Source organism: Furipterus horrens, unplaced genomic scaffold (assembly GCF_987537825.1).
Source record: "Furipterus horrens unplaced genomic scaffold, mFurHor1.1.pri manual_scaffold_6, whole genome shotgun sequence".
In the NCBI taxonomy this organism is placed as follows: Eukaryota; Metazoa; Chordata; class Mammalia; order Chiroptera; family Furipteridae; genus Furipterus; species Furipterus horrens.
In genome coordinates this window covers 41611598-41625982 of record NW_028327176.1, presented here as the reverse complement: position 1 = coordinate 41625982, position 14385 = coordinate 41611598, and the positions used below count along the sequence as shown (strand labels likewise).

At 42.0% G+C, this 14385-nt stretch overlaps 1 protein-coding gene across 10 annotated transcripts in view; it reads left to right on the top strand.

The window, feature by feature from the left end:
* BCL11A (BCL11 transcription factor A) overlaps positions 1 to 14045 on the top strand; it is a 96747-nt gene extending 82702 nt beyond the window's left edge. For 4 of the 10 annotated variants that reach the window (XM_090281336.1, XM_090281332.1, XM_090281339.1 and 1 more), the window contains 2 exons: positions 3766 to 5788; positions 13538 to 13600. In XM_090281336.1, coding sequence (XP_090137462.1) covers positions 3766 to 5786 — 2021 coding nt within the window. In that variant the 3' untranslated portion in view covers positions 5787 to 5788; positions 13538 to 13600. Of the gene's footprint in view, positions 1 to 3765; positions 5789 to 13537 lie in introns of all 10 variants that reach the window. The other 6 variants (XM_090281335.1, XM_090281340.1, XM_090281342.1 and 3 more) reach the window with 3 other exon arrangements.
* The last annotated feature ends 340 nt before the right edge of the window (positions 14046 to 14385 follow it).

Below are 14385 nucleotides of genomic sequence, written 5' to 3'. Positions count from 1 at the left end.
AGTGGCCTGGGAATCAGTTTAGTTCTCTCTCCCATTGATCCTCCTGAGGGCAGGGAGTTTGAGGGGTGGGAAACTAGGAGCCTCATATGGAATCCCTGTCTTCCCTGCAAAGGGAGGGTGCCCGTTTTCTGGAGCCCATGCTGGCAGGACCAGTTTAGGAGTGACCAGAACAAGGTATGTGGAAATGGGTTGTGGGGCTCTGGAAAGCTTTAGAGCCAAGCTGACGCCCACCCCATTCAGCTGCCTTCACCAGGCTTTCAGAGCCCTTAGTGCTTACCTAAGGCCTCCCTACCGGTGGGCATAGTCATAGTCCTTGAAACAGCGCCCCCTGCCTTCCTCTAACCTGGGTTTCCCCTTGGCCTGTGGTAAGACCTGGATCCCGGATTTTCGACTCCAGCTTTCCTCTGGGTGCCCTTCTGGGTGTGCAATGTGGTTAGTCATCATGCTGGGTAACCAGTCAAGCCTGGTAGTAATGAAAACTCACCTTTGTGTTGGACCTGATAGTTCACAGAGGTCTTTTATATATGTCTGTCATTTGAGTCTCACAATTCTTTAAGGTAATGTTTTTATGCTCGGTTTGCAGATAGGAAACCTAAGGCCCAGAGAAATTAACTGACTGTCCCAGAGCCACAAACTAGGAAATAATAGAGCCAGGGGTCCAGTATCAAATCTCCTTGTTCTTTTAAATCCTGAGGCTTTGATCATGTGACTTTTTAATCACCTGACAAACTAGAAGTGGGTTCATTCCTTCCCATACAGTAAAATGAAATAAACTAAAAGGCAGTAGGTGAGCTAATAGCTCCTTTTAACTGTTTTGATGCCTTGAGTTGCTGTGCTTGGGGTCAGGTCTCAGTTTATTGCTCTAAATCAAAACAATCCCTGTGATTGCCCAATGAGCCTCTTAAATTGAGAAGTTGATTTTCATCAGAGTAAATGAAGAATATTATTATATTTTACAAGTCAATAAATCAATGTAGCCCTAATTTTGCCACGCAGGAAATCAATTCTGGTCTTTCTAAACCATCAAAGATGTTATGAACAAAGTAATTTCACAAATTATGGCAAGTAACACATTTATTGATAACTGCAGTTTAGGAATTTCGAATCTGTGAGCACTGTAATATAATATGGTACACTGGCATGAGCTGAGTGAATACAGATTATATGGGGAAACTGTAATGCATCATTTGCTATTAGTGGACTGGTAATAATTACCAGTTTCAAAGCAGCTCTTTCCATGTAATCTTTAGTCTCAATCGTAACAGCCCTTTTCATTGACATTATGATTACACTAGCTGCCCTCATGATCTAGAATATCTAGTTGATGGGAATACTAAAACGCGATCGTGAAAACTGTATGTTGTATGCTCATTAGAAGATGAAATGCCATTTTCTCTGACCTAAGGTATAGGAGAGAGAGGAGGGTAACGGCACAGTGTTAACACACTGTAGCATGATCGTGCAGGCTCTGAAAACAAAATTTGAGGAAGCTCAGGGCAGCAAAATAAAATGGACTTTTCTTGGCTGAGTGAAGGATAGAGATGAGATCCTTGAGGTAGTGCTGTATAGAGCTTGGCATTTTTCAATGGCCACGTTCATGGTGGTGGGCCCAGTGCTGGGTTTCAATAGAATGTTATGAGGTAACATACGATTTTAAGGCACTTGGAGGGATGAAAGTGTTAAGGACTTGCTTCAGCTGCAAATCTCCTTTTTTACTTACCCAGTTCAGGTGGTCAGGCTAAATGTATGATAATAACAGAGTCCTAGAGAGGCAAAGGAGAAAGCCATGGAGGGTCACAGTAGTTGGAACCAGATAGTTTTTTTCCTGCCTATTTAGGACCCAAGTAAAAAAAAATTATGAAAATACTCTCAGTGGTGCTTTTTATTTCCTTTTGAAGAGAGGAGGCAAACAAAAATACGCAGATAATGTGATACTAATGTCAGCATTTTCTTTCAAAATCTTTCTGCCTTCCCCCCACCCCCCACATTAGGCAAATGTTTAAAACTAATTTTGGTATCTTATCATCTAATCTTGTTAAAGAAATTTACCCAGGAGTGAGCTATATTGAGTGAGATTATAAATGCATTGTAAAGTAAATGACAAGGTCAGGGCAGGGAGTCCATTATTCAGACAAGTGCCTGAGTGAGGCTGGCTTGTTTGGGGAGACTGGCTTGTTTTGGAATATGAGCGTTTGGGGCTCCTGAGAAGACTCTGCCAGCTTTCCTCTCTGACTTGCTAAATAGAGGAATCATAATTGAGTTAATTCCTCATTCCCACTCTAGCTCGTGGTGAATTTTTTTCCTTTTTAAAAAAGTTACTAGCCAAGGCTTTCAGGAACTTTTCTGGCCCCTCTTTTAAGAGAGGGGCTAAAGTTTATTTCTCATTTGTATTTTGTATACTTTTATTTATTTATTTTTAATGCCTGGGAAGTTCTCTGTTTTCCTCCTCCTGTCCTTCGGCCATCAACATTTGCAACCCTCTTTAATGCTGCAGTGACTGGTAAACTGTTAGTTACTCCCTTGGCGTATATATGATTTTTTAAATTTAGCTATCTCCAAAAATGAGTGATTGTGAAGTCAAGCTGGCCCCTCTTTGCCAAAGTGGCATTTACCACTCTCGGGTTCTTTTCAACGAGAGAGAAATAATGTGACTTAAGCAGGGCCCCTCTCCAGACTGCTTGGCTACTAGCCAAAGAGTTGACTAGCTGAACTGTATCTTTCTGTTTCTTTCTCAACTGGAGCTGAGGCTCAGCCGAGGGTGCAGGATGTTGTATAATTTGGTTCACGTTGTTAGCCTCTCAAAATAATGAGGAGGAGGATAGTGTAGCATTTCCCAGCCTGCTGCCGGTCATGGTGCTGGCTGCTTTCACTGTTCTTGAACGAGGATGCTGTGTCCGCCTGAGTTGGCACCACCCTGTCCTCCTAACTCTAGGCTTGCATTTGTTTGACTAGGGGATAACTCCTAAAGATTTGATTTAGCCAGTTGGTTAAATCCAAATTAAATTTCTCTTTTGAGATTTTTCACAACATCCCTTGAGATAAAAATGAGAGTCCTCACGGGGCACCGAGGAACTAGAATTGGGACTCACTGGCCCTCCCACAGGCTAGGATGTGAGAATGTTGTTAGTTTCTCTTCCATGGAATTATTTTTTGAGTACCTTCTCATTTTTAACAATATCAATAATTAGTGTATTTCGGGCTAAGATTAAAAGCATCTCTAGGGCCATAGGGAATTGTAATGAGTTGACCTTCTCTTTTATGATATCTCTATGAAATGATTGCCTGTTTAGAAAGTTCAGCTGCCACCCAGGGGAGAATAGAACGAGGGGTTTTAGGGAGCAGAAAAGTTTCCCTTAGGTCACCTTATCCAAGTCCCTTACTTAAATGAGAAAACGGAGGCCCAGAAATGAAATGGCTTCTCCAAACTACAGCTGGTGAAAGACTGGAAAGTTCAGAAGTTCAGTTCCTTAGATTGTAGGGATCATCATCCTCAAGCTTGAATGGTCTAGAGTTTTCTGCTTTGGAGATTGGATTTAAAGTTCTTAGAATTCATTTTAATGGCAGGAAGACTGATTGGACAAATATTTATTGGGCATCAACCACTGGATGTGCCAGGCACAAGGGCTAGGTTAGGAAGTTCTCAGGCTTTGGGGCTGACTGCTGAGGGCTGAGGGCAGGGAAGGCTGGAGGCAGAACATAAATAAGCAATTGCTGATGCCCTCCTCAGTGATTAAACATTGATGTTGGTGTTGTATTGTTTTGCAGGTAAAGATGAGCCCAGCAGCTACACATGTACAACTTGCAAACAGCCATTCACCAGTGCATGGTTTCTCTTGCAACACGCACAGAACACTCATGGATTAAGAATCTACTTAGAAAGCGAACATGGAAGTCCCCTGACCCCGCGGGTTGGTATCCCTTCAGGACTAGGTGCAGAATGTCCTTCCCAGCCACCTCTCCATGGGATCCATATTGCAGACAATAACCCCTTTAACCTGCTAAGGATACCAGGATCAGTATCCAGAGAGGCTTCCGGCCTGGCAGAAGGGCGCTTTCCACCCACTCCCCCCCTGTTTAGTCCACCACCGAGACATCACTTGGACCCCCACCGCATAGAGCGCCTGGGGGCGGAAGAGATGGCCCTGGCCACCCATCACCCGAGTGCCTTTGACAGGGTGCTGCGGTTGAACCCAATGGCTATGGAGCCTCCCGCCATGGATTTCTCTAGGAGACTTAGAGAGCTGGCAGGGAACACGTCTAGCCCACCGCTGTCCCCAGGCCGGCCCAGCCCTATGCAAAGGTTACTGCAACCATTCCAGCCAGGTAGCAAGCCGCCCTTCCTGGCGACGCCCCCACTCCCTCCTCTGCAATCCGCCCCTCCTCCCTCCCAGCCCCCGGTCAAGTCCAAGTCATGCGAGTTCTGCGGCAAGACGTTCAAATTTCAGAGCAACCTGGTGGTGCACCGGCGCAGCCACACGGGCGAGAAGCCCTACAAGTGCAACCTGTGCGACCACGCGTGCACGCAGGCCAGCAAGCTGAAGCGCCACATGAAGACGCACATGCACAAGTCGTCCCCCATGACCGTCAAGTCGGACGATGGCCTCTCCACCGCCAGCTCCCCGGAACCCGGCACCAGTGACCTGGTGGGCAGCGCCAGCAGCGCGCTCAAGTCCGTGGTGGCCAAGTTCAAGAGTGAGAATGATCCCAACCTGATCCCAGAGAACGGGGACGAGGAGGAAGAGGAGGACGACGAGGAAGAGGAAGAAGAGGAGGAAGAGGAGGAGGAGGAGCTGACAGAGAGCGAGAGGGTGGACTACGGCTTCGGGCTGAGCCTGGAGGCGGCGCGCCACCACGAGAACAGCTCGCGCGGCGCTGTGGTGGGCGTGGGCGACGAGGGCCGTGCCCTGCCCGATGTCATGCAGGGCATGGTGCTCAGCTCCATGCAGCACTTCAGCGAGGCCTTCCACCAGGTCCTGGGCGAGAAGCATAAGCGCGGCCACCTGGCCGAGGCTGAGGGCCACAGGGACACTTGTGACGAAGACTCGGTGGCCGGCGAGTCGGACCGCATAGACGATGGCACTGTTAACGGCCGCGGCTGCTCCCCGGGTGAGTCGGCCTCCGGGGGCCTGTCTAAAAAGCTGCTGCTGGGCAGCCCTAGCTCGCTGAGCCCCTTCTCCAAGCGCATCAAGCTCGAGAAGGAGTTCGACCTGCCCCCAGCCGCCATGCCCAACACTGAGAATGTGTACTCGCAGTGGCTCGCCGGCTACGCGGCCTCCAGGCAACTCAAAGATCCCTTCCTTAGCTTTGGAGACTCCAGACAATCGCCTTTCGCCTCCTCGTCGGAGCACTCCTCGGAGAACGGGAGCTTGCGCTTCTCCACACCGCCCGGGGAGCTGGACGGAGGGATCTCGGGGCGCAGCGGCACGGGAAGTGGAGGGAGCACGCCCCATATTAGTGGTCCGGGCCCGGGCAGGCCCAGCTCTAAAGAGGGCAGACGCAGCGACACTTGTGAGTACTGTGGGAAAGTCTTCAAGAACTGTAGCAATCTCACTGTCCACAGGAGAAGCCACACGGGCGAAAGGCCTTATAAGTGCGAGCTGTGCAACTATGCCTGTGCCCAGAGTAGCAAGCTCACCAGGCACATGAAAACGCATGGCCAGGTGGGGAAGGACGTTTACAAATGTGAAATTTGTAAGATGCCTTTTAGCGTGTACAGTACCCTGGAGAAACACATGAAAAAATGGCACAGTGATCGAGTGTTGAATAATGATATAAAAACTGAATAGAGGTATATTAATACCCCTCCCTCACTCCCACCTGACACCTCCTTTTTCACCATCCCCCTTCCCCATCGCCCTCCAGCCCCAGTCCCGGGTAGGATTTTTTTCTAGTCCCATGTGATTTAAACAAACAAACAAACAAGTAACGGAAGCTAAGAATATGAGAGTGCTTGTCACCAGCACACCTGTTTTTTCTTTTTCTTTTTCTTTTTTCTTTTTCTTTTTTCCTTTATGTTCTCACCGTTTGAATGCATGATCTGTATGGGGCAATACTATTGCATTTTACGCAAACTTTGAGCCTTTCTCTTGTGCAATAATTTACATGTTGTGTATGTTTTTTTTAAACCTAGACAGCATGTATGGTATGTTATGGCTATTTTAAATTGTCCCCGATTCGTTGTTGGGCAAAAATGTTGCTGTTTCCAGTTCTGTTCTGAGAGAAAAAGAGAGAGAGAGAGAAAAAGACCATGCTGCATACATTCTGTAATACATATCATGTACAGTTTTATTTTATAATGTGAGGAGGAAAAATAGTCTTTGGATTAACCCTCTATAGACAGAATAGATAGTGCTGAAAGAAAATCTCTATGAGCTAAATGTCTGTCTCTAAAGGGTTAAATGTATTAATTGGAGAGGGGGGAAAAAAAGGCCTTGAATTGACAAATTAACAGAAAAACAAAACAAGTTTATTCTATCATTTGGTTTTAAAATATGAGTGCCTTGGATCTATTAAAAACCACGTTGATGGTTCTTTCTACTTGTTATAAACTTGTAGCTTAATTCAGCATTGGGTAAGGTAATAAACCTTAGGACCTAGCATATAATTCTATATTGTATTTCTCACAACAATGGCTACCTAAAAATATGACCCATTATGTCCTAGTTAATCATCATTTCCCCTTTAGTTTAATCTTGTAAGCAAAACTGATTATACCAGTATAAAAGCTGTTTTGCTCCTGGTGAGAGCTTAAAAGAAATGGGCTCTTTTGCCCAAAGTTTTTCTGTCTTTTGTTTTTTAAAAAAATGATGATTACATTGAATGTGCAACGTGCAAAAGCCCTGGAACGTGATTGAATACATGAGTAAGGAATTCATTTCATGAAGATACTTGTTTTAAATAATGTCTTTTAAAAAAATTCTGGCACCAAAAGAAATAGATCCAGATCCACTTGGTTGTCAAAGGGACAATCAGATGATAAACTTCAAGACTTCGTATACCATACTAAAAAGAAGAGGCTGACAATAAGGCTTGACAGAAGGTAACAGAGGGAAAAAAAATAAGTGATTTATTAGCACAACATAGTACTATTTGCTATTTTAAACTAGAACAGGTGTATAAGCTAATATTGATACAATGATGATTAACTATGAATTCTTAAGATGCGTTGAAATGTGACATTCTTAAAAAAGAAGAGAAAGAATTTTAAGAGTAGCAGTATATATGTCTGTGCTCCCTAAAAGTTGTACTTCATTTCTTTTCCATACACTGTGTGCTATTTGTGTTAACATGGAAGAGGATTCATTGTTTTTATTTTATTTTTTTAATTTTTCTTTTTTATTAAGCTAGCATCTGCCCCAGTTGGTGTTCAAATAGCACTTGACTCTGCCTGTAATATCTGTATCTTTTCTCTAATCAGAGATACAGAGGTTGAGTATAAAATAAACCTGCTCAGATAGGACAATTAAGTGCACTGTACAATTTTCCCAGTTTACAGGTCTATACTTAAGGGAAAAGTTGCAAGAATGCTGAAAAAAAAAAATTGAACACAATCTCATTGATGAGCATTTAAAAAAAAAACTAAAAAAAAAAAAAAAAACCTTTGCCAGCCATTTACTTGACTAATGAGCTTACTTACTTGGACTCAACATTGCAAGCGCTGTGAATGGAAAACAGAATACACTTAACATAGAAATGAATGATTGCTTTCGCTTCTACAGTGCAAGGATTTTTTTGTACAAAACTTTTTTAAATATAAATGTTAGAAAAAAATTTTTTAAAAAAACACTTCATTATGTTTAGGGGGAACTGCATTTTAGGGTTCTATTGTCTTGGTGGTGTTACAAGACTTGTTATCCATTTAAAAATGGTAGTGGAAATTTTATGCCTTGGATACACACCGCTCTTCAGGTTGTAAAAAAAAAACATACATTGGGGAAAGGTTTAAGATTATATAGTACTTAAATATAGGAAAATGCACACTCATGTTGATTCCTATGCTAAAACACATTTATGGTCTTTTTTCTGTATTTCTAGAATGGTATTTGAATTAAATGTTCATCTAGTGTTAGGCACTATAGTATTTATATTGAAGCTTGTATTTTTAACTGTTGCTTGTTCTCTTAAAAGGTATCAATGTACCTTTTTTGGTAGTGGAAAAAAGACAGGCTGCCACAGTATATTTTTTTAATTTGGCAGGATAATATAGTGCAAATTATTTGTATGCTTCAAAAAAAAAAAAAAAAAAGAAAGAAAGAGAGAGAAACAAAAAAGTGTGACATTGTACAAATGAGAAGCCATATAATGGCGGTTTGGGGGAGCCTGCTAGAATGTCACATGGATGGCTGTCATAAGGGTTGTACATATCCTTTTTTGTTCCTTTTTCCTGCTGCCATACTGTATGCAGTACTGCAAGCTAATAACGTTGGTTTGTTATGTAGTGTGCTTTTTGTCCCTTTCCTTCTATCACCCTTACATTCCAGCATCTTACCTTCATATGCAGTAAAAGAAAGAAAGAAAAAAAGGAAAAAAAAAAAAAAAAACCCACTATGTTTTGCAGTTTTTTTCATTGCCAAAAACTAAATGGTGCTTTATATTTAGATTGGAAAGAATTTCATATGCAAAGCATATTAAAGAGAAAGCCCGCTTTAGTCAATACTTTTTTGTAAATGGCAATGCAGAATATTTTGTTATTGGCCTTTTCTATTCCTGTAATGAAAGCTGTTTGTCGTAACTTGAAATTTTATCTTTTACTATGGGAGTCACTATTTATTATTGCTTATGTGCCCTGTTCAAAACAGAGGCACTAATTTGATCTTTTATTTTTCTTTGTTTTTATTTTTATTTTTTATTTGGATGACCAAAGGTCATTACAACCTGGCTTTTTATTGTATTTGTTTCTGGTCTTTGTTAAGTTCTATTGGAAAAACCACTGTCTGTGTTTTTTTTGGCAGTTGTCTGCATTAACCTGTTCATACACCCATTTTGTCCCTTTATTGAAAAAAATAAAAAAATTAAAGTACACGATGTAAGCTTCTTGTGTCCTCATTTGACACACTCTGAAAATTACTTTCAAGAAAATAACAGGTTTTTAAGAGAAGGCCAGTCAGTCTTTTTCAGGATTATCTGTATGGGCATTTTGATGCATGTATTATACCCTAAAGGAACATAAAGTGCTGACTATATTAAAATAGATATATCTCAAATCATGGAAGTAGTATTTAGACTTTATAATTCTAGAATAATTTTCAAGAAATAGAAAGTGTTTTCGGTCTGATGTTAAAAACTTTCCCTCCATCTCTTAGCCGTAATCCATTCAGATATAAATGAAAAACTTAGTGGTATTAGCATCTTAAGCTTTTATTTTCTTTGGATTTTTTGCTGTTCTTGTCGTCTAAAAGTTCTTTTCTTTTCTCCCATCCCCGTCCTACCCTAGAGCATAATGTAAAATGAGGTTTTGTTTTGTTTTGTTTTGTTTTTTTAGAAAAAGAAATCAGCTTTTCCATTTCTACATAAGAGTCTTCCCTCATGTCAAAAATAAATACACCTCCCAAATCTAAAAATCCAGAAATGACGGCATCAGGTAAAAGAGAGAGAGAAAAGGCAGAAAGCTGCACCAGTTTAGCCAGATGCGGCCAAATTTATGGAATCAGCCACTGATTTACTGAGATGTGTGGTGGTTTGCCTTGTGATTCGGAGATACCAGGGACCCCAGATCTTTAGGTGTTTTCCTGGCTGATAGCGAATGAGGGTGGGAATACCCTTCAATTAATTCTTTTGACCAATCAACAGATTTATGAAATGAATCATTGTCTTTGAAAAGCAAGTTAGGTCTATTTTCAACACTCCTTAGAAATCTGTGTTGTCAGTTTTACAAATACTGCACGATGCAGCATCTATTTGCTGTGCTATAACACGTACCTCTGTGATACTGTCTCCCTGTTCCCAGTGTAGATGAATGGGCACAACATTGTTTTTATACTTGTAAAAACCAAAACAAAAGCCGTTCTGTTGTCTTCTTGTGGTATAGCATTCTTTTTGTTGTTGTTGCTCAGTTCTTATGCCCTGGTGCCTGTGAGGTGGCCTTTTCATGTAAAGCCTTTCATCTGAGGCAAGAATAGTTTTATCTTTCTAAAATAAAGAGAAACTAGTATTTATTTATTTATTTATCTATCTATCTATCTATCTATTTATTTATTTATTTAAGCCCATTTGGGTGGGAAGCAGAGAGGAATTTGGTAAAAGGGGACTTGGGAGAGCTGGGATGGGATGGGGTGGGTTGGGGCTGGTAACTTGTAGAATTTGATAACTGAGGGGGAGAAGTATGTGTTTTAGATTAGGTTGCTTCACAACTTGATCCAGAAGGCTGTTCAAGACAGACAGAAATATTCCCCAGTGCCAGCCCAATTTTAGATATGGTGATTCCTGCTCCACTATATTAAATGTCTTTAAAACCACTGTGTGTCCCTATTACTCTTTTGTTAGAGCTACATGTGCAGCTGTGCACATTTTATGTACCGTATTCATATTAATTTCTCAGTATATGATGCTTTTAGTGTAATTAGCTTTTTTTTTTTTTTTTGTCCTGACAGAATTAATGGTGGATACTGTATACTTGTATGTTTAAATTTCTTAAATCAAATGGCAAATAGAGAGGGGTACAGACATTTGGTAATAAATCACAGATTATGCTTGATGTACATGATCCCAAAGTTAAATTAATCTGGAGACAGGTTCTTCAGGGTACTTAGTCTCCTGGCTTATCAAAGCCCTCTTATAAAATATTATTTCTGAAGCTGAGTGAACAATGGAAACATGAAAACCTAGGCAACAAGACTATAACTTATGACATCTTGTATCGGAACACTAAAATTAAAAGTATTAATGTAAAATAACAAAAATCATATTCAACAGTAGGATGAATTCATGATAACCTTTTAAATGGAGGAAATGCTGAGGACATTCACATTTTTCAAAATTCTCAAATAAAGTTCTGTGACTTTCCCAATGTGTTGATGCCATGTTCTCTACATACCTGCACTGCCACTTATAAAAAGGTTCCTTTTCATCTTCATTTTGAGTACAACTTAATAAACAGGAATACAGCAAATGCTATTTCTCACAGACTTTCAGAAACTCTCCCTGTGCAAGGTCTACCTCCATCCTGAGACCATTTACTCTCTCTGTTTAGAACCTACAGGACTGACGAACACGTTTTAAAGGTTGCTAAGAAGTGAGGGGAATGCTCAGTTCTTCATTTGTACCAGCAATGGCAGGAAGTGTGAAGTAGTCAAGTTCTTCCCAGGGTATTCTGTGACAGAACTGTTTATTTAAATACCATTTTTGTATATGTAATAAGTACATGCTGTATATATTCATAATGCTTGAGGTGAGAATTGGAAAGGAAGTAGCGGCGAGGGTTAGATATCATTTCATTTGGAGAAATAAGGAAATGGGTTGGTTTATACACAGACACTCAAAGTTTGTTAAAAGGCACTGGGGTACTTCAAGCCTTCCTGAAAAGGAGTTGAGAAGCCTCTGGCCCCATCCTGTCCTGTTTGAAACACTTTACTCACAGTGAGCGAGGGGGGAAATACAGTGTTTTGTTTTTAAATCTCTTTCCCTTACTCCACACACACACACACACAAAACAGGATTTCTTATGACTGGTGTAATCATGTCTTCTTCATGATGATTCTGTTACTCCATTGTCCCTGGGCCTGGTGTGTTCAAGAATGTACCCATCCCATTCTCTCTCTCTTTTTTTTTTCAGACAACTTCCCATTTAAAAAAGAAAAATTCCGGGAATTTTGCCAGTATGAGGATGGGATTGGCAGTGTTCTTTAAACCTGCTTGGAGAAAATGTTTTTTAAAAAGACTGTTAACTTTTAGAAGGCATGAGCCACTTAGGTAATTTTCCTAAGGGTTCCTAAGGCCCTGCAGCTCTCCCAGTTAAGAATAAATGAGCTCACTTTTAGAGAAGTGGACCTCAGAACACAGAGGCAGAACTGGGATTACATATGTTTATTCCAGGGCTGCTACAGCTACGCGTTGTAGACGTGGGTTGTTGTGTATGAACTTCTGCTCCCTGTCATCTTGTTATCCCATTAGCCCATTGTTTCATTGAGTAAAACACATGGCCAGTGAGTCAGCCTTCAGGGGGATGGGCCTGTTTCTCTCTCTCTCTCTATTTCCCAGTGTCATCTACGGTTATAGGATGCGATTAATTCTCCCTTTCCAATGGGGAAGGAGACCAATACAGTTCACGTGGGTCATTGTACTCAAAACTGAAACTTGGCTGAACACAACTCAATGGCTGAACCAAATAGTGGTTTTCCTTTCTGTAAAGTGGCAAAGACCACTTACAGGGAGTATATATCAGGTCTTCACGAGACAGCCGAAAAGGCAATCTTAAGTGATTTTTCCCAAAGTGTGTCCTCTAAATCAGGACCCCGCCCCTAAACACACAGGGGGCTGTGCTTTTAAATAACAGAGAATGTGGTACATGCCCATGCTTTGCTTTGTCTGTTAGGCTTTTAACTATTGGTAGCAGGTCTGACAAAGGGGTTTGATGGGATATCATCAGCTAAAGGGACCTCAACGACAATGACTTAAACTGGACTGGGAACGAGATTCCAGGAGCCCACCTGGACACAGCAGGCCCCTCAGCCCAGGTCTCCACTGCTCAGGGGGGGATTCCTGAGAGCAGCTGAGCTCCAGACCCTGGGCCTCCTGCGGAGCCAAGTCAGGGGAGAGGAGGCCCCAGGCCCCTGCTTCAGGTCGCCATGGCAACGAGGCCTGGAATGCCACAGTGGTAGCCCTCTTCCTCGGCACATCCGGACTCCCAGTTCTGCTGCTTCAAGTCCATGTACACAGCAAGGGAGGAACCCCGGAGGAGGAAAATAAGCGCTCCCTTCTTCCCTTCACCATTGCTTTTCCCCCTTACAAAAGAAAAAAAAAAAGAAAAGAAAACTGCATGTGTGAAAGAAACTACAGGCAGTTTTTGGTGCAATTTGGGAGCAACTATTTTGGGTTCTGGTTTTCCTCTTCAGAGATTTGTTCACCTCTTGTAAATCGTTGGCTGCTTTGACGTTGAACTTGATGACATTTCATGTTTTCGTTGTGCTGCTTTTACATCAATTTTGATTTTTTGTTTCTTTATAATTTTATTATTATTTTAAGGAAACGTCCCCTTTCCCTCCTTCCTCCCCTGTTCTCCTTAACCAAAGGACTGTTTCCTATTCAAGTTTTCTCAGTCATAAGGGAAAGTGTTTCCTTCCAGGTGTGTCCCGAGTTTATTAGGGCTATCATGTGATCGGGGAGAGGGCCTGGGTCCTTTGGGGGAAGGCAGGGAGGGAGCTCATGGGAAAGGCACTCAGGTCAGAGATTTGGGGGGGGATCACGCTTAAGATCGCAGTGGCTCAGCCTGTGGTTGATTTAAGTTATCATTGTAAAAAGCTAGTTAGAGAACAGAAAATCACTGGGCCAAGTCACACCTGTACTTTTTCTCCCCCCTCCTCTGTCTCCATTCTCTTTCTAGGTTCTTCACACACCCCCATTCGGCGTAGTGCCCAGAGAGCTCACGATGTGTGGCAGTTTTCGGATGGAAGCTCGAGAGCCCTTAAGTTCTGAGAAAATTTGAAGCCCCCAGGGGTGGGGTGGACACGTGCCGCCCGGCCGACATCTGCGTGGTCTGTCATCCTGCTAGTTTGTGATGTTTTCTGACAGTAGCCTCCAAGAAGCCGTGTGCGAAGACAGAGTCCTGCAGAGTCCTTCCTGCCTGGGCCTGCAGTGCCGTTTTATTTATATTTTTTAATAAAATGTAAAAACAAAAAAACAGACCCACATTGGAATAGTGAATCAGTCCCATAGAGAGGGCTCATGGACCATCACTGTCCCAAGGGACGTCCTGGCCCTTTTGAAACCAGCCAACCTAATGACCCGTATTGTGGAATTGAGCATGAGTCCCCGACCCCTTGTTTCTATACATTCTATGTTGTCTTTTAAAAAGTGTGCTTAACATTGACACAATAAATGTTGGAGCTTTAGGTGGTGTTTGCTTGTTCTTTAATTATTAATGCTTATAAGATGATGCAGCTGCTTATGACTTTGTACTTCTGTACCCATTTCCTGCAGACACCCATTGGGTGGGTAGGAGGGACAGATGTGAGGAATGGGTAGGAGGCGTAGGAGGGGAAATAGGTTATTGCTTATCAGATGGAATAAATTTTCAAGGAGATCAAAATGCAAAATTTGGTATAATCATAACTATCATAATTAATGTAGTAGTAGTATTGCTGTTTATTAATGCTGAAGTGTGGTTTTCCTAACTGTCTGACTTATAATTTGCATACCATTAAATAATGCATAATATGGCACGCTGAATTC